This window comes from Peromyscus eremicus, chromosome 2 (assembly GCF_949786415.1).
Source record: "Peromyscus eremicus chromosome 2, PerEre_H2_v1, whole genome shotgun sequence".
Lineage (NCBI taxonomy): Eukaryota > Metazoa > Chordata > Mammalia > Rodentia > Cricetidae > Peromyscus > Peromyscus eremicus.
The window spans coordinates 126499411-126519993 of record NC_081417.1 but is presented as its reverse complement, the minus strand read 5'-3'; the positions used below and the strand labels follow the sequence as shown (position 1 = coordinate 126519993).

General features: G+C 36.7%; 1 protein-coding gene across 1 annotated transcript in view; it reads right to left on the bottom strand.

The window, feature by feature from the left end:
* Positions 1–18369: 18369 nt before the first annotated feature.
* LOC131904851 (selection and upkeep of intraepithelial T-cells protein 2-like) overlaps positions 18370–20583 on the bottom strand; it is a 52617-nt gene continuing 50403 nt past the window's right edge. Inside the window, exon 9 of the mRNA XM_059255855.1 lies at positions 18370–18491. Coding sequence (XP_059111838.1) covers positions 18370–18491 — 122 coding nt within the window. The remainder of the gene's footprint in view (positions 18492–20583) is intronic.

The following is a 20583-nucleotide window of genomic DNA, read 5'->3' as shown; positions in this document are numbered from 1 at the left end:
ATATCTGGAACCCATACCTTTTATATAGATGCAAACAAACAAGGAAAGGCAGGTTAGAAATCAGAAAACTTAAGTAAAGTGGTTCAAAGTCCTTATTATTCAGTTCAAAAATCGGAATTGTATGCTATTCTGTTGGTATTAATGGATTGTTCAGAAACTCTCAATGTAGTTACTGACTCTCAGTATGCTGAAAGTGTGGTATTACATATCGAGGCTGCAGAATTTATCCCTGATGAGTCAGAATTAACTTCACTATTTATTCAGTTACAAGATATAATCAGGAACAGGAGTCATCCTTTATATATAACTCACATCTGATCCCATACTGGTCTGCCAGGCCCTCTAGCACAAGGTAATGATGAGATTGATAAATTATTGATAGGAAATGTGCTGGATGCCTCAGAATGTCATAAAAAACATCATGTAAATAGTAAAGGTTTAAAAAAGGATTTTTCCACAACCTGGCAACAAGTCAAAGAAATTGTAAGGAAATGTCCTCTTGTTCCTTTCACAATCAGATGCCATTACCAGCAGGTTATAACCCAAAAGGTATTCAGAGGAATGAAATCTGGCAGATGGATGTGTTTCACTTTGCAGAATTTGGAAAATTGAAATATGTACACCATACCATTGATACTTATTTAGGATTTCAATGAGCAACTGCTTTGAGTTCTGAAAAAGCTGATTCTGTAATTACTCACTTGCTAGAAGTTATGGCCATTATGGGTATACCTACACAAATTAAAACTGACAATACTCCATCATATGTCTCTGTTAAAATGAAACAGTTTTTTGCTTACCAAAATATAAAGCATATTACAGGTATACCACATAATCCTATAGGCCAAGCAATTATAGCAAGATCAAACAGAACTCCAAAGTATATGCTAAATAAACAGAAAGGGGTAACAAAATCCCCAGAAATAGACTGCATAATGCTCTATTAACTTTGAATTTTCTCAGTGCTAATAAGAAAGGAAAAACAGCTGCAGAGAGACATTGGATCATATAAAAAAAAACTACAGAATTAAATCAGCCTATATACTTTAAGGATGTGCTGACCTCAGAATGGAAACCAGGGTATGTGGTATGTTGGGGATGAGGTTTTGCTTTTCTTTTCTACAAGAGAAGATAAGCTATGGATACCATCAAAATTGATAAAGGTTCAATTTGAACAAGAGAGACCTCTTAATTAGAAGAGGTGATAGTTCATCAACCAGCATGAACATCCAATTTAAACTAACTTATACCATTAACACATGCCTTTTCATTTAATCAGATATAACTTACCAAAAAGGAACCTCCCCAAAGTTAGTCTTGGTAAAAGGTTTTTGTTTTTGTGTTTTAGGAGAATGAAGGCTAAGGAATCTGAAGAACACTCGACAAATGAGACAACTGAAGAAAAAGGACAAATCATCTAAAAAAAAGTCCCAAGAAAAAAGAATAAATTGGCCTATTGGTATATCATCTATAAAATTTCATAAGTCTTCCTAAATGTTTGTTTCTGCTTTTCTCTAAAGACATTTAACACAAATGGTCTTCTTGTAGTCCCAGTTCAATTAAAATTTAAAGCTGGCTTTGGAATTGGAGAATGGCTTTCTCCTTCTTTAAACTCAAGCATGTTGTTAAAAGGAAAATGCAAACTCCCTGTATCATGCTAGAAGAAAGAGCCATATTCTGTTATGGGACAGGAGAAAACAAAAAAAATTTAAGGGACTATTCTATTACTACTAATCTCAATTCTTTAATTCTATTCTGATCCTTTAAACTTTTCTTAAATTATGAATTTTATATCAAAATTTACAAGATATATATAAAACACTTTGTTAAGATATTAATGTTCATATAGAGCACTAACTAATTCTAGAAAAAAAGGCTTCAATTAGCTGCCTCTACATGTCTTTGGGTTTGAGTCTCTATCAGTTTTCCACAGGAAATCATGGCCAGGCCTAACATCAAATTTGAAGTCTCTGGGAAGAAGATGGGGCTCCACAACAACAACAATTCCACGTGGACAATAATAATACCACTAAGCTGACTAAATCATCTACAGATCAACTTTGGAGTGCAAACTGCTCAGAGCAATTTTGAGATAGCTAGCTGAGATGATCCAGTTTCACAGACTACTTGGATAAGGACTTGAAATAAGTCCCAAACTTTGGCATTATGCGCAGAGTTGGACAACAAAGGATATAGTTACCTTTCCTAGAATTTGACAATTAACCCAAAATTTTTCTTTTCAGAATAAAGATGCCTTCACCCATATCCAACAGGAAGCAATTTTAAGAACAAAATGCCCACATTCCCAAAGAGGTGGTATGGGGCAGGTGGTTTTTGGTCTTTCCATGGGTTTTGGATCTGGGATAGTTTTCGTTGTTTAAGAGGGTTTGTTACAAGTTGTTAAGGGTTAGGAAAATGACTAAGCAAAGGAAATTAGATTAAGGTTCTTGTTTTTTTTTCTTATAAAAAGAGATATAAAAATGATAGAATAGAGGGTCAATTATTGAATCTACTCTGAAACTAAAGAGAAGATATAAAAAGATACAATATAGATAAAAAGATAGATTATTGAATCTACCTTTAAAAGACAATTACTAGTTTTAAATACTTTACATTGAATTGGATTTTTGTATATTGTATACAAATTATGTATATTGAGATTGATATTGTTAGAAAATACTACACATTTATTTTTAATCTTGTTCAAGATATTGTACTTATACCGTTCATTTAACAATGTAATGCAATTTGCTGATCTTTGAATGTTATTATTACCAACTATTAGGATATAAAGAAATGAAAGTTAATAGTTAGACATTACAGTTGAACTGGTAGTCATATTAGGTATGTTTTCAAGATGGAGCAGATATATTTTAGATAGGTCATCTTAAAATCCTTCAGAGATCTACAGAATATGGAATTTAAGATGTTTTAATAACAGAATTTTTTTCTTTTTTTATGACTATGAGACATGTCAGCTCCTGGCAGTACCAATCTACTTCAGAGAAAATATGGGAATTGAAGAAACTGCATATGAAGTTAACTTTCACTGTGGCAAAAGTTAGCTACTGGACAACAAAGTATCCTCAATTCAACTGCTGACAAACAGGACAAATGGACAGGCAGGACATGAAACAAAGGACTACCAATTCTTGCCAAGACAAGTGTGGTTGTGGCTTTAGCAACAGGCATCCTCTGAGGCCAGGACAAAATGCAACCATCCCTAAAACGACCTTTGCAATCTGGAAAAGGTACAGTGCACCTTTCTTCAAAGGCATCTGTACAGACAGTGGACTGATGGCTTCTGATGTGCAGTGGAACAGCAGCTGAAACCGTTATTCTTGAAAGAGTAACTAAGTTGATGGAGTCTAACCTCTCAATAGTAGACTGGCATTTAATAAAAGAGATGAAGCCACCCACAATCCAAGAAGAATGGACAACTGAATTAAGAAAATATCAACAATTTCCAGAATTTAAAATCCTGAATCATGACAGGACACTAGTGGAATTCAAGTGTTTCTGGTACATGGACTACTCTCACCAAATATGAGGTCGAACTGTTGGCCTTATGTACATCTTATTTCACAAATGAGTCTGTCCGATATGCTAAGCCTATAGGCTGAAGATGATGCCCCAATGCTGTGGAGACACCTCAGGTGACTGTCCAGGCAGCTGTCTGTTTCTGTCAACTCACATTTTTTGGAAGATGCTCGTTTGCACTTCCTGTTTTTTTAGTTAATATTATTTCCTTCTTGGGTCTCTGAGGGAGTTGAAGATTAGATAGTTATGATTTTAGTTATAGTTATTTAAAGATTAGATAGTTAGAGTTATAATTTTCCTTGTTAAGATTTTTAGAAAAGAAACCCACTAAAGAGGTGTAGGTGTATAAATATGAAAGACATTATAAGATAGTTCTGTTAGTAATGTAAGTAAATAAGTACATTTTGGACTTACCAAAATAGGATAGATAATAGAATTAATTTCTCTGAATTTGTCAAATGCAAATGGACTAGACATTGTTTAAGTATTTATTGCTTTACATATTGTATATAGATATTGTACTTATTGTATATAGTTTTTCTTATATTAGTTATAACTTTTTTCCTTTTTTCTTTTTACTAGAATAGATGGGGGAAATATGGTGATATTTTATTTGTGCTGAAATGTGATTTTATTGGTATGTTAATAAAGTTGCCTGGGGATCAGAGCTAAGAGCAAGCCATTAAGGAGAGTCTGGTAGTGGTAGCACATGCCCTTAATCTGATCACATGGCAGGCAAAGTCTCTGTGTGTTCAAGGACACAGCCAGCATGGTGACACACAATTTTAATCACTATAGAGACCTGGAGGTCTGTATAGACAGGCAGTGACAAGGAAGTCATATGGTTGGGTTTAGAACCAATGAGAAGGCAGAACAGAAAGGCAATAAAAAGACAGGACACAGGAAGAAGGTCTCTCTCTCAGTGGAAGGACAGCAGCGAGTGGTAAGATAAGGTGGTCTTAGCTCTTGGCTACTGCTCAATCTCTGGGCTTTTAACTCTTTATTTGGCTCTATGTTTTTATTTAATAAGACCATTTAGAATTACATCTACACACCACTCACTCTCAGTCCACTCATGAAGTCTCTTCTATTTCTCACTTCCCAGGGAGATCTGGGTGTCTCCCCATGAACCCTCCTTGTTACCTAGTCTCTCTGGGTCTGTGGATTGTAGCATAGTTCTCCTTAACTTTACAGCTAATATCCACTTACTAGTGAGTACATACTATATTTGTCTTTCTTGGTGTGGATTAGCACACTCAGGATGATTTTTTTCTAGTTCCATTTATTTGCCTTCAAATTTCTTGGTATACTTGTTTCTAACAATTGAATAATATTCTATTGTATAAATGTACCCCATTTTCTTTATCCATTCCTCCACTGAGGCACAGCTAGGTTGTGTAACATGAGGTGGAGTTTTCTGTCCCATATGCCCGATTATACCTGGAGGTCACTTCCCAAATTACCACACAGAGGCTAATGTTAATTATAAATGCTTGGCTGATGGCTCAGGTTTATTACTAACTAGCTCTTACATTTAAATTAACCCATATCCATTAATCTACACATCACCACATGGCTTGTCACTTACCAGTTCTCTGGCATCTTATATCATGTGAGGCTGGCCATTGTCTGCTCTGACATTGCCCTTTTTCATCTCCATCTTCAGTTTGATGGTACTGCCTAATGTAGATGAATTTCTAAATAGTCTTGTTAAATGAAAAGCACAGAGCCAAATATAGGGGTGAAAGCCTTAGAGAGATTCAGGAAATAGGGAAAACCACCAGCCAAACTTACCTCACCAACTCTGCAGCTTCCAAATGTGAGTTGTTTCCTGTCTACCATGTCTATATGCTTTGCTGTTCTGTTCTTTGATTGGCTCTCTTAGCCAAGCTACTCACTTCTCACTTCCTCTTCACTTTCTCACTTCCTCTTCCTGCCCAGCTCTGTCACTTTCTATCTGTCTGTACAGACCTCCAGACCTACATGGTTAACTAGTGCTGTGAGATAATGCTTTTGCACACTAGTTTAATAAAATGCTGATTGGCCAGTAGCCATAAGTGTGTGGATTTGTGTCTGAGTCTTCAATTAAATTCCATTGAGTCATTTGTCTGTTTTTATGCCAATATCATGCAGTTTTTATTAGTATAACTCTGTAGTAGAGCTTGAAATCAGTGATGGTGATCCCTCCAGAAGTTCTTTTATTGTACAGGATTGTTTTAGCTGTCCTAGATTTTTTTTTTGCCATATGAAGTTGATTATTGGTATTTGAAGGAGTGTAAAGAATTGTGTTGGGATTTTAATAGGGGTTGCATTGAATCTGTACATTGCTTTTGGTAAAATGGCTATTTGTAGTATGTTTATCATACAGATTCATGAGCATGAGAGATCTTTTCATTTTCTAATATCTTCTCCAATTTCTTTCTTTGAAGACGTGAAGTTCTTGTCATACAAGTCTTTCACTTGCTTGGATAGAGTTCCACCAAGATATTTTATATTATTTGAGGCTGTTGTAAAGTTTGTTGATTCTCTGATTTCTTTCTTAGCCTTCTTATCCTTTGTTTATAAGAGGGTTACTGATTTTTTTTTTTGAGACAGAGTTTCTTTGTGTAGCTTTGGAGCCTGTCCTGAAACTCACTCTGTAAATCAAGCAGGCCTCAAACTCATAGAGATCTGCCTGCCTCTGCCTTCCAAGTGCTGAGATTAAAGGCACAAGTCACCACCACCCAGCTATTTTTTTAAATTAATCTTGTATCCAGCCATTGTCTAAAGCTGTTAACAGTTGTAGGAGTTCCCTGGTAGAGTTTTTTGGGTTGCTTATGTATAATATCACATAATCTGTAAATAATGATACCTTGACTTCTTTTTTTCTAATTTATATCCCTTTGATTTCTGTGGTGACATATTGTGTCCCCCAATATATTGTACACCCCAATAAACTTTATCTGAAGATCAGAAGAAAAATCCAGCCACTATGGTAAGCATACATGCTGTGGGATAAAGCTCTTGTACATTGGTTTAGTAAAATGCTGATTGGCCAGTAGCCAGGCAGAAAGTATACATGGGATGAGCAGACTAAAAGAATTCTGGGAAGAGGAAGGGTAGAGTCAAGAGTCACCAGCCAGACACAGAGGAAGTAAGATGATAAGACAGAACTGAGAAAAGTTACCAAGCCATGTGGCTAAAGATATATAAGAATTATGGGTTAATTTAAGTGTAAGAGCTAGTCAGTAATAAGCCTGAGCCAATGGCCAAGCAGTTATAAATAATGTTAAGCTTCCAAGTGATTCTTTCATAAATGGGCCCCAGGGCTGCAGGGCCCTGGTGGGACCAGAGAAACATTCTGACTACACATAGAGGTCAGGCAATGGTAGCACACTCCTTTAATTCTATCAGTCAGAAGGCAGATATCTGTCTGGATCTCTGTGAATTCAAGGCCACACTGGGAACAGAGTCAAGCATGGTGGCACTTGCCTTTAATCCCAGCACTAACCCTAGGGTTCTGGAAGTCTGTACAGACAGACAAGAAGTGATGTAGCTGGGCAGAGAAAGAAAGTGAGATGCAAAACAAAAAGGCATATAGGTGTGGGTATACAGGAAGTAGGTCTCTTTGGCTGAGGATCTCCAAGTGGTAAGAATGTGGCTGGCTTCTTTCTGCTTTTCTGATCTCTGTTTTTTACCCAATACCTGGCTCTGGGTTTTTATTAATAGGACTGTTTATCAAATTGTCTTACAAATTTTCTTTAGTTGTTTTATTGCTCTAGCAAGAGTTTTGAGTACTATATTGAATAGATATGGAGAGAGTAGAAAGCCTAGATTTCTTTTTTTTAGTTGAATTGCTTTAATTTTCTCTCTATTTAATTTGATGTTGGCAATCAGCTTTCTGTATATTGCTTTTATTATGCTTAGGTATGTTGCTTGTATCTCTGATCTCTCCAAGACTTTCATCATTAAAGGGTGTTGGATTTTGTAAAAGGCTTTTTCAGCATCCTACAAGGTAATCATGTTTTTTTCTCTCAGTTTATTTATATGGTGGATTACATTGACAGATTTTAATATGTTCAACCATTCCTGCATCTCTGGGACAAAGCAAACTTGGTCATGGTGAATGAATGATCATTTTGATGTGTTATTGGATTCAGTTTGCCATTATTTTATTGAGTATTTTGCATCAATGTTCACTAGTGAAGTTCCTCTGTAATTCTTTTTCTTTGTTGAGTCTTTTTGTGGTTTGGGGATCAGGATGATTATGGCCTTGTAGAAAGAATTTTGTAATGTTCCTTCTATTTCTATCTTATGAAATAATTTGAAAAGTATTGGTATTAGCAATTCTTTGAAAGTCTGGTAGAATTTTACATTGAAACCATGTAGCTCTGGGTTTTTGTTGTTGTTGTAAGAATTGTAATGACTGCTTCTAATTCTTATGGGATATTAGTCTATTTAAATTGTTTATCTCATCTTGATTTAACTTAGGTAAGTGGTATCTATCAAGATATTTGTTCATTTCTTTTAGATTTTACAATTTTGTGGAGTACAGATTTTTGAAGTATTACCTGATGATTCCCTGGATTTCCTCGGAGTCCATTGTTATGTCCCCTTTTTTGTTTGACTTCATTTATTTGGATATTTTCTCTCTGCCTTTTAGTTAATTTGGATAAGATTTTTTTTCATTTTCTTGAAGAACCAATTATTTATTTCATTGATTCTTTGTATTGTTTTCTTTGTTTCTATTTCATTGGTTTCAGCCCTCAGTTTATTTCCTGCCATTTACTCCTCTTAGGTGTGTCTACTTCTTTTTTGTTCTAGAGCTTTCATTTGTGCTGTTAAGTTGCTAGTATGAGATCTCCAAATTCTTCATGAAGGACCTTAGTGCTATAAAATTTCCTCTTAGCAGTGTTTTTATTGTTTTCCATAAGTTTGAGTATGTTGTGCATTGGTTTTCATTGACCTCTAAGAAGTCTTTAACTTCTTTGTTTATTTCTTCCTCCAACCAGTAGTAATTCAGTAGAGAGCTGTTCAGTTTCCATGAGTTTACAAGCTTTTTGTAGTTGAAATCCAGCTTAATCCATGGTGGTATGTAAGATACAGGAGGGAATTTCAATTTTTTCACTCTTTTTATTGTATTCTTTTATGTAAGAAATGTTTTATCCATTTTACATACCAACCACAGATCCCCCTCTCATCCCTCCTCCTGCTTCCCCCAGCTTTCCATGTAACCCAACCCCACCCACTTTTATATTTGTTGGGACTTGCTTAGGGGTTGAATATGTAGTCAATTTTGGAGAAGGTTCCAATCCATGTGGTGCTGAGAAGAAGGTAAATACTTTGGTGCTTGGGTGAAATGTTTTGCAGATATCTGTTAGATCCATTTGAGTCATATTAATTTTGTTATTTCTCTATTTTGTTTCTGTATGGATGACCTGTCTAAAGATGAGAGTGGGGTTTTAAAGTCTCCAACTTTTTTCCAACCCTTTACTTTGAGTAATTCCTGTTTTTGATATTGAGGTATGTTTCGTGTATGCAAAAGAATGATGGATCCCACATTCATATCCAATCTGTTAGCCTCTGTCTTTTTATTGGTGAATTGACTCCATTGATATCATGGAATATTAATGACCAATGATTATTAATTCCTGTTATTTTCTTGGTGGTGGTGGTAGTGGGTTGTGTGTGTGTGTGTGTGTGCGTGCATGTGTTTACTTTCTTCATGTTATGCTGTTGTGAGATTATCTATTGCCCATGATTTTGCAGGTATACTTTATTTCCTGAGGTTGGAGTTTTCCTTCTAGTTCCTTCTTTAGTGATGAATTTGTGGATAGGTATTGTTTAAATTTGATATTGTCGTAAAATATCTTGTTTTCTCCACTTATGGTGATTGACAGTATTGTTGGGTATAGTAGTCTAGGTTACTATCTGTGGTCTCTCAGAGTCTACAAGACATCAGTCCTGGCCCTTTTGAACTTTAGGATCTCCACTGAGAAGTTGGTGTGATTCTAATAGGTCTGCCTTTATACATTACTTAACCTTTTTTTCCCTTGCTGCTTTTAATATTCTTTCTTTGTTCTGTATGTTTAGTATTTTGATTATTATGTGGTGAGGGGATTTTCTTTTCTGATCCATTCTATTTGGTATTCTTTAAACTTCTTGGACCCTTATAGGCATGTCCTTATTTAGGTTGGGAAAATTTGTCTCCTATGATTTTGTTAAATATATTCTCTGGGTTTTTGAGATATGTTTCTTCTCCTTCTTCTATCACTATTATTCTTATACTTGGTCATTTCATAGTGTCCCAGATTTTCTGGCTGTTTTGTGTTAGGAATTTTTTAGATTTAACATTTTCTTTGACTGATTAATAAATTTCCTCTATTGTGCTTTCAACACCTGAGATTCTCTCTTCCATCTCTTTTTTTTTAAATTTTTATTTTGCAATAAAATTCAATTCTACATGTCAGCCATGGATTCCCTTGTTCTCCCCCCTCCGGCCCCCCTTACCTTCCCCCCAGCTCACCCCCCATTCCCACCTCCTCCAGGGCAAAGACTCCCCCGTGGACTGAGATCAACCTGGTAGACTCAGTCCAGGCAGGTCCAGTCCCCTCCTCCAAGGCCGAGCCAAGCGACCCTGCATAGGCCCCAGGTTTCAAATGGCCAACTCATGCAATGAGCACAGGACCTGGTCCCACTGCCTGGATGCCTCCCAAACAGATCAAGCCAATCAACTGTCTCACCCATTCAGAGGGCCTGATCCAGTTGGTGACCCCTCAGCCATTGGTTCATAGTTCATGTGTTTCCATTCATTTGGCTATTTGTCCCTGTGCTTTATTCAACCTTGGTCTCAACAATTCTCACTCATATAAACCTTCCTCATTCTCGCTAATTGGACTCCCAGAGATCCACCTGGGGCCTAGCCATGGATCTCTGCATCCAGATCCCTCAGTAGTTGGATGGGGTTTCTAGCATGACAATTAGGGTGTCTGGCCATCCCATCACCAGAGTAGGTCAGTTCGGGCTGTCTTTCGACCATTGCCACCAGTCTGTTGTGGGGGTATCTTTGTGGATGTCTGTGGGCCTCTCTAGCACTTTGCTTCTTCCTAGTCTCATGTGGTCTTCATTTACCATGGTCTCCTATTCCTTGATCTCCATATCTGTTGTTGATCCAGCTGGTATCTCCTGCTCCCCCAAGCTCTCTATCCCTCGACACTCGCCCTTCATTACCCCCACTCATGTCCAGGCTGTTCATGCAGATCTCTTCCATTTCTCCATCATTGGGTGATCCCCGTGTCTTTCTTGGGGTCCTGTTTTCCAGGTATCCTCCCTGGTGATGTGAGTAGCAGTTCAGTCATCCTTGTTCCACATCTAGTATCCTCCTATGAGTGAATACATACCATGTTTGTCTTTCTGAGTCTGGGTTACCTCACTTAGGATGATTTTTTCTAGATCCATCCATTTGTCTGCAAACCTCATGATATCATTGTTTTTCTCTGCTGAGTAGTATTCCATTGTGTATATGTACCACATTTTGTTTATCCATTCTTCAGTTGAAGGGCATCTAGGTTGTTTCCATGTATTCTGTTGGTGATGTTTGAATTTGTAGCTCCTGTTCACTTACCTAGATTTTCCATTTCCAGGATTCTCTCAGTTTGTATTTTCTTTATTGCCTCTACTTCCATTTTCAGGTCTTGAACCCTTTCCTTTATCTGTTTCTTTGTTGATTCTTGATTTTCTTTTAGCAATTTATTAATTACCTTCTCCATTTTTTCTGGTTTGTCTTTTCCTCAATTTCTTTAAGGGATTTGTTCATATCCTTTTTAAGAACCTCTATCAACTTCATAAAGTAATTTTTAATGTTGTTTTCTTGTACTTCAGCTGTGTTTATATGTTTAATATATAAAGGCAAACCTATTAGAATCACACCTGACTTCTCAATGGAGACTCAAATCCAGAAGGGCTTGGACTGATGTCTTGCAGACTCTAAGAGATCACGGATGTCAACCCAGACTAATATATCCAGCAAAACTGTTAACCACCATAGATGAAGAAAACAGGTCTTGCTGCTGTATGTTAGCTGGGTACTGGTAATGCCATATTTTCTTTTCTCTTGATTGTGTTCTTACATTGCCATTAAGCATCTGGATTTGGAATGAATATAGGTCTAGGTGTTGATTCCTGAGATTTTCTTTGTAAGATAGGTGTTTTGTTCCTTGGTTTCTCTTTCCTCTCTGGTCTTCTGACCAAAATGGCCAAGTGTTCAGGTAACTAGTGAGTCTTCAGGTCCAGTACAGCATCTCCTCTGGGGTTTTGGGTCTAGAGGTCTTTAGATCTGGCCTGGCCTCTGATAAAGCCAGAGTCTTCTTGTGAAATTGTCGACTAGGATATGGAATCAAGGAGAATGGGTTCAGACTAGGTTCCCTAGATCTCATTATGTCTCTGGGGTCCCTAAGACCAGCCTGGCCTCCAGCACAGCTGTCAGTGCTGGATTCCCTAGATCCAGTCTGTGTCCCATTAAAGCTGATGGCCTGTGTTCCAGTAAAACTGAAATCGTCTTCTGAAACTATAGACCTAGGGTCCAAAATATGGCCTGTGGTGAAGCAGAAGTCTTATTCTGAAACTGTAGACAAGAATATGGAGCCAGTTTTGAGGGGTTAAGGAGGCAGGGTTGTGTGTTCAGTCTGGGGTGGTTGAGCAGGCTTTAAAGGGATTTTGTGGGTGGTGAGCAGTGTCTTACCTGGAATCCTAGGACCAGCATGGCTTCCATATGTCTGCCAGTGCTGTGGATCCTAACATGGATCCAGGGGTGGGAGAGTGCAGTTGGCATTATTGAGCAGGTTTTAAGGAGTGATAGAAGGCAGTGGATTGTGTCTTAGGTTCCCTAGGTATAGCCTGGCATCTTATAATCCCAAAAACTTCTTCCAAAGTAGTAGGCCAGGATATGGGATCCAGGGGTAAGAGTGCAGTCTGGGATTGTTGGACAGGCTTTAAGAGATTTAGCAAGTAGTGGTGGGTAGTATCTTCCCTGGGTTCTCTAGGACCACCCTGGCTTCTAGTACAGCTGCCTAAGCTATGGGACCTTGTGTGGAGCCCCAGGGAGGGGGTTGTTATAACTCTTAATACAGCAGGTTAAAATATTAATTTTCTCTGTTCTAGTGGTTAATTAATCTAGAACTCATTTCTAAACAAATTTGAGCATCAAGCAATATGGAAAATGGTGCCCTGAAACCAAAGGAGGTATTGCTTGTCTCAGTCATAAAAATTGTCTCCTTAAAGAACCATTCGAGTTATATGTAACAGAAAAACAACACATGACATCATGAGTATTCATCTAAAAATGCCAATTAGACTCTGTAACTAAGGAAGGTAGGATGTTTATCAAGAGTAGCAGCTTATGGTACTGTTCAGAGGCAAAATGCCTGATTTCAATAACTTTGTCCCAAAATAAAGTGTAACCCATCTGTTACAGAAACAGAGAAGAAATGAGCCACTCATAGGGGATGTGGCTAACAGAGTCAATAAAATTCTGAGGCTCTTAGCAGATCAGTAACAGATATAAAGAGGCTACAAAGCACGAAGAGGTATTGTTATTTTGTCAAAGACTTTTTCAGCATGTAATGAGATGAATAATGTGTTTTTTCTTCAATTTGTTTATATAGTGCATTACATTGATTGATTTTTATTTTGGTTAAACTATCCCTGCATCACTAGGATGAAGTCTACTTGGTCATGGTGGACAATCTTTTTAATATGTTCTTGGATTCAGTTTGCAAGTATTTCATTGAGTATTTTTCATTTATGCTCATAAGGGAACCTGATCTAAAATTATATTCTTTATTAATCTTTGTATGTTTCCAGTATCAAGGGGACTATGACCTCAAAAACTGAATTTGGTAATGCTCCTTCTGTACCTATTTTGTAGAATCATTTGAAGAGTATTGGTATTAGCTCTTCTTTGAAAGTCTGATAGAATTCTGCACTAAAACTGTCTGGCCCTGGACTTATTTTTTTTTGGGGGGGGAGACATTTAATGACTGCTTTTATTTCCTTGGAGGTTATAGGTCTGTTTAAAGTGTTTATTGGATCTTGATTTAACTTTGTTAACTGGGATCTATCAAGAAAATATCTATCAAGAAATCTACTTTTAGGTTATCCAATTTTGTGGAGTATAGATTTTTAAAGTATGACCTACTAATTCTTTGGATTTACTCAGTGTCTGTCATTATACCCCCTTTTTGTTTCTGATTTTGCTAATTTGGATGTTCTTTCTGTGTCTTTTAGTTAGTTCGAATAAGGATTTGTCAATCTTGCTGATTTTGCTCAAAGATCGAACTCTTTGTTTCATTGCTTCTTTGTATAGGTCTGCCAGGACCTCTAGCACAAGGTAAACTATTGATAGGAAGTGTGCTGGAGGCCTCAGAATTTCATTAAAAAAATCATGTCAATAGTAAGGATTAGGAAAGGATTTTTCTATAACCTGGCAACAAGCCAAGGCAATTGTAAGGAAATGTCCTATTTGTTCTTTTTACAATCAAACTCCACTACCTTCAGGATGTAACCCAAAGTGTACTCAGAGGAATGAAATCTGGCAGATAAATGTGTTTCATTTTGTAGAATTTGGAAAATTGAAATATGTACACCACACCATTGATACCTACATAGGATTTCAATGGGCAACTGCTCTGAGTTCTAAAAAGGCTGATTCTATAATCACACAATTGCTAGAAGTTATGGCCATCACTAAATACACCTATATAAATTAAAATTGACAATGCTCCAGCATATATCTCTGATAAAATGAAACAGTTTTTTGCTTATTACAATATAAAGCATATTACAGGTATACCACACAACTATACAGGCCAAGCAGTCATAGAAAGATCAAATCGAACTCTGAAAGTTATGCTAAATAAACAGAGAGAGGTAGCAACAATTCCCAGAAATAGATTACATAATGCTCTATTAACTTTGAATTTTCTCTATGCTAATGAGAAAGGAACATCAGCTATGGAAAGACACTAGATAATATAAAACACTACAGAATTAATTCAGCTTGTATACTTTAAAGATGTGCTGACCTCAGAATAGAAATCAAAATCTGTATTATGTTAGGAACAGGGTTTTGCTTTTGTTTCTACAGGAGAAGAAAAGCTATGAATGCCATCAAAATTGATAAGGATTCAATTTGAACAAGAGAGGCCTCTTAATTATAAGAGGTGATGGTTCATTGACCAGTATGATCATTCAACTTAAAGTAACTTATACCACTAACAAATGCTTTTCATTTAATCAGATATAACTTGCCAAATGGAAACCTCCCCAAAGTTAGGATTGGCGGGGGGGTATTTGTCTTTCAGGAGAATGAATCTAAGGAATCTGAAAAAGACTGGACATATGAAGAAAAAGGACAAATTATCCAGGAAAAAAATGTCCCAAAAAATGAGTAAATTGGCTTATTGGTATATCACTTATCTAACAGGAATAAATTTCATAATTCTTCCTAAATGTTTGTTTCTGATGTTTTCTGTAGACACATGATGCAAATGGTCTTTATGTAGTCCCAGTTCAATTAAAAAATAAAGCTGGCTTTGGAGTTGGGGTTTGGCTCTCTTCTTCTGTAAACCCAAGTATACTTATTAAAAAGTAAATGTAAAATCTCTGTATCATGTCAGAAGAGCCACCTGATATGGGACAAAAGAAAAACCAAAATTAAGGGACTATTCTACTGCCACTAATCTCATAATTCTTTGGTTCTATTTTGACTCTTTGAAACTTTTTTAAGGTATCAATTTTACATCAAAAAATTTAATATATATATATTATTAAACTTTTGTCATGATATTAATGGTCATAGAGAGTATTCACTAATCCTAGATAAAAGGCTTCATCTAGCTTCCTGTACATGATTTTGAGTTTGAGTTTTTTTCAGTTTTCTGCAAGGAACCATGACTGTGCCTAACAGCAACTTTGAAGTCTCCAAAAAGATAATGGGGCCCCACAATGACAATTCTATTAGGACAATGATAATATCACTAAGCTGACAAACACCACGTAAAGATAGGCTTTTGATTACAAACTGCTCAAGGACAATTATGAGGTAGCTAGATGGGATGATCCAGCCTCACAGACAACTCAAGCAAGGACTTGAGACAAGCCTTGCATTTTCACATTATGCAGTGACTGGACAACAAATGATACAGTTACCTCTTCCAGGACTTGACAATTAACCCCAATTTTTTTTTTGTTTTCAGGATCTCCTACAGATGTCTTTGCCCTCAGTCAGCAAGAAATAGTTTTATGATCACAATGGCCACATTCCCAAGAGGTGGGGTGGTTGGGTTTTTGGTCATTTAATGGGTTATGGATAACTGTCATTGTTTAAGATGGTTGATTATAAGTTGTTAATTGATAAAGGTCAGGACAAAAGCTAAACAAAAGAAATTAGATTGGGGATTCTTGTTTGGAAAAAAAAGAGGATATAGATAAGAGGTAGATTTTTGATTTGTTTTGTTTTGTTTTTTGTTTTTCGAGACAGGGTTTTTCTGTGTAGCTTTGTGCCTTTCCTGGAACTCACTCTGTAGCCCAGGCTGGCCTCAAACTCACAGAAATCTGCCTGCCTCTGCCTCCCGAGTGCTGGGATTAAAGGCATGTGCCACCAACGCTCAGCAAGATGTAGATTATTAAATCTACTCTGAAAAAAAAGATATATAAATGATAGGATAAAGGGTAGATTATTGAATCTACTCTGGAAAGAAAAAAGAGAGGATATGGATATGCTAAGATAAAAAGGTAGATTATTGAATCTACTTTTAAAAGCAACTACTAGTTTTAAATATTTTACATTGGATTGGATTTTTGTGTATTGTATACAAATATGTATATTGATACAAGTTGAGATTGATTTTATTAGAAAATATTGTACATATATTTCTAATCTTGTTCAAAGTATTTTACCTCTACAGTTCATTTAACAATGTAATGCAAATTGCTAGTCCTTGAAAGTTATTATTCCCAACTAATTACAATAAAAGAAATGCAAGTTAATAGCCATTAAAATCAAACTTGTAGTCATATTAGGTATGTTTTCAAGGTCAAAAAGATATATTTTAGATAGACAGGTCATCCTCAAACATTTCAGAGATCTGCAGATTATGGTATTTAAGATGTTTTAATAATATAGATATTTTCTTTTTCTATGACAATGAGATATGTCTGCTGCTAGCAGCACCATATTTCAAAGAAGATGATGGGTGTGAAGAAATCTCATATGGAATTTACCTTTTTGTGGCAAATTAGCCACTGGGCAAGAAGATGCCCTTGCCTTGACTGCTGGTAGTATGCTGTCCAAAATTGACAAACAGGATACAAAAGAAAGGACTGCCGATCCTTGCCACAACAAAGTAGGAAGGTTCTTTAGAAAATCTTGCTTCACAGATGAGTTTGTCAGATATGTTATGCCTGTAGGCCGAAAATGGATACCCCAACATTGCAGAAGAATCTTGGGTGATTGTCCAGGCAGCCAGCTGTTTCTGTCATTTCTCGCATTTTTTTTGGAAGTCTCTTGTTTGCACTTGTAGCTTACTCAGTTAATAGTATTTCCTTCTTGGGTCTCTGAGGGAGTTGAAGATTAGATAGTTATAGTTTTCTATGTTAGCAAATTCAGAAAGGAAACTCACTAAAAAGATGTAAAGTGTATAAGTTTGAAAGACATCAAAAGATAATTTTCAGTTGGTAATGCAAATTAGGATAGAAGGTGAATTAGACACAATCTTTTGAATTCACAAAGATAGGATAGATAATGGAGTATTTTCTCTGAATTTGTCAAAAGCAAATGGACTAGACTTTGTTGATGTATTTATTGCCTGTATGTATTATATATAGTTATTGTACCTATTGTATATAGTTTTTCTTATATTAGTTATAACCTCTTTTTAGACAAAAAAAGGGGGAAATGTGGTGATATTTTATTTGTACTCTACAAATAAAGCTTGCCTGGGGATCAGAGGACAAAGCCAGCCACCGTTTTAAACATAGAGGTCAGGCAGTGGTAGCACCCACCTTTAATCCTAGCACTGGGGAGGCAGAGATTCATCTGGATCTCTGTTAGTTCAAGGCTATACTGGGAACAGAACCAGGCCTAGTGGCACACATTCTTTAATCCCAGTGCTAGTTAACCATAGAGGTCTAGAGGTCTGACAAAAAGAGACAGACAAAAAGTGATAAAGCTGGGCAGAAAGAGGAAGTGATATAGCTGGGTGGAGAGAGGAAGTAAGATGGCAGGGCACAGAAAGGTATGTAAGGTGTGAGTGTACAGGAAGTAGCTCTCTTCCTAGGGGTAAGAACTTGTGGTTGATTTGTTCTATTCCTCTGATCTTTCAGCTTTCACCCCAATATCTTGCCTGGGGTTTTATTAATAAAACCCTTTAGCAATTCATGTTACAGACAATTATTTTATCTTACCCTTCATGGGCTCTCTTCACTTTAGCTCCTATGTGCTTCTAATTAACAACATCTATGGATGCTTGTGTAGGAAACCAAGGATTGAATTTTACAAAGTTGTAGAACTGTTGTTTTGATTATTTTGTTCCTCTGGGTCTTAACAAAGATTTCAATAATTGTATCAAATGCTTTGTGTCAAAGGACTGAGAAAAACAATGTTTATTTGACTCTCTGAGTTGTGGTTGTGACCCCTTTGGTGAGAGGACCAAACTCCCCCTCCATGCTTCTATTTAAGGCTTTTCTTATAGTTACTAAGACACAAGAAGTGGAAAGTTCACCTTCTAGAATCTGAGTATCAGTCACATGAATCAAATTTTCTAAGTTTCCACCATTCCCATCATATTTACCTTACAGTCTGAAGTAAATAAATGAAGCAAGCTTAATGATGAACCCTATCAGCATACACAGGATCACACTAATATCTTCTAACCACAAAGTGTCCAATTCAAAATGAGGATCTGAAACTGTGACTGGAAAAAAAGGAAAGAGTCAGGACAGTTGCAGCTGAGAGCAAGGCTAGATTACACATGAAAGATAGCTTTGCTTTTCAGGTTCCTGTTGCTCCATGCCTCCCACATGTACAAGAAAAATCTAGAAGAAATTTGGCCTACTTGATTTTGGAGATGAGCATGTCTGTGTCAAGCCTAGAAGAGGTTAAGAGGAGACAGGTACCCATTCCCCTCAAGGAGCCTGGCTCTTGCTCTTACTAGTCTGTCTGAAGAGCACATGGATAGATCATGTTTTTATGTTTTATTTAGTGCAGAGGCTCTTCAAGAGTTCTGGACCATACAGAGTATAATAAAACAGAACATGCTTAGATGATCAGGATCTGTGAAATGGAAGAGATCTTACAATGGTCAAACATTAAATTCCCTTGGAAGCATGCTCTCTCTATCCTCATCCTTCTGTCTTCATATCCTAGCTGCTAAACATCTTCCCTGATAATGTCTATACTATTTCCTCCCTCACCAGACTATCTGCTCAAGACCCACCCAATCATTGACAGTCTAGATACTTGTGAAGAGGGAAGTTCGGTTCCTCCCCATCCACCCACACATGTACCCTCCAGTATAGGACACAGAGATTCATTCAATGCATCATTCTAAAAAACTTCAAGTGAGAATAGTTTCCTTGTCCCTCCCCAAGTTTCTGGCTAGCCCTGAAAGGAAATCAAAAGAGACAGATTCATAGGAGAAAAGAATAACAGATTTATTTCACCTAATTTCTATATGAAAGAACAGCCTTTAGAATGAAGATCCATGACTCAGAATGAATATCCATTTTTATGCTTCTGTTTGATGAAGCATGGGCAGAGCTGTAGAAATATAATTGGACAGAAGTACAGAGCCAACAGGGTGTGCCAGTTTGGGTTCTTTAGAACTTCTCTTTTTTCCTCCCAGATGTAGAATGGATATTTTCCCAGATGAAGTTCTTATGGCCTATTGCTAAAGACAGGAAGGAGAATCATTGCCTGGCAAGCTCTTTAAAAAAAGATGTGGAAGTTAGAGCAGAATTTCCATGTTTGGGAAGAAATGACCTAAGTTCCTGATCCAATTTGGAAAAGAGGAATTCTAGTTTTAGGGCCACCTTGGAAAAAAATTCGAGAAGGAAAGAGGGCTGAGGCAAGATGGAAAGGGCTCCCACTAATGCCATTTGGAGTCTTTTTCAGTCATAAATGCACACTGTGTTGAGGTGCCAACCTTTGTGTTACTATGCTCAGAATCTCAACAAGACCCGCTGGGCACCAGCTACAGCTTTAGTCAGTATTGGAGCCATCAGTAAACCTTAGAGTTGGAATCCTCTGGTGTAACGCTCCCCAAAAAGCTTACAGTTTGATGGAGTTGGTAAAAAGACAATAAAATGACAAGTATTGGCAAGTGTGTGAATAAATGAGCATTCTTGTCCACTGGTGTGGGAATGTCAAATTTTCAGAGCATGGCATGTTATATCCTCAAGAAAAAACAGAATTATCATGTGGTCCAGAAACTCTATTTTTGTACATATGCCCAGAAGAATGGAAAACATGCTCTAGAAGAGATGTCTGTATGCCCATGTTTATAGAAGTATCAAGGTAAAAAATGAACAGATGTGCAATCTACACTTTCATTCTTTAAGTCTGGTATAAACCATTGGGGTCTACAATTCTACAAACAGAAGTCAAAATAACATGTAAAGGAAGAGAAGCTTTGTTCCAGCTATATTGTTGAAGAAGAAATAAAGTATTATAGATTTTGTTCGATTGTCAACTTGTTTATAAAGTCCATGACTTGAGATTTCATGTTTATAGCAGGGTCTTTTGTAAAACAAAAAGTTATTTTTTTTATTATGGCAAAGGCACTGGATCTTAAATTTATTAAATTGGTAATTTTCTGCTTTATAATTTTGTAAAATTAAATATATTTATATTGTACAACTTTTATTATCATTTATCTCTGTAAATGCTTTTATTAAGATTGAAATTGGAATTCTATATCCATCAAACAATAATTCCATCTCTTCTCCTATCTCTAGCTCTTGTAAACCTCCACTCTACTTTTCATATATTAGGTCTGAACTACTTTA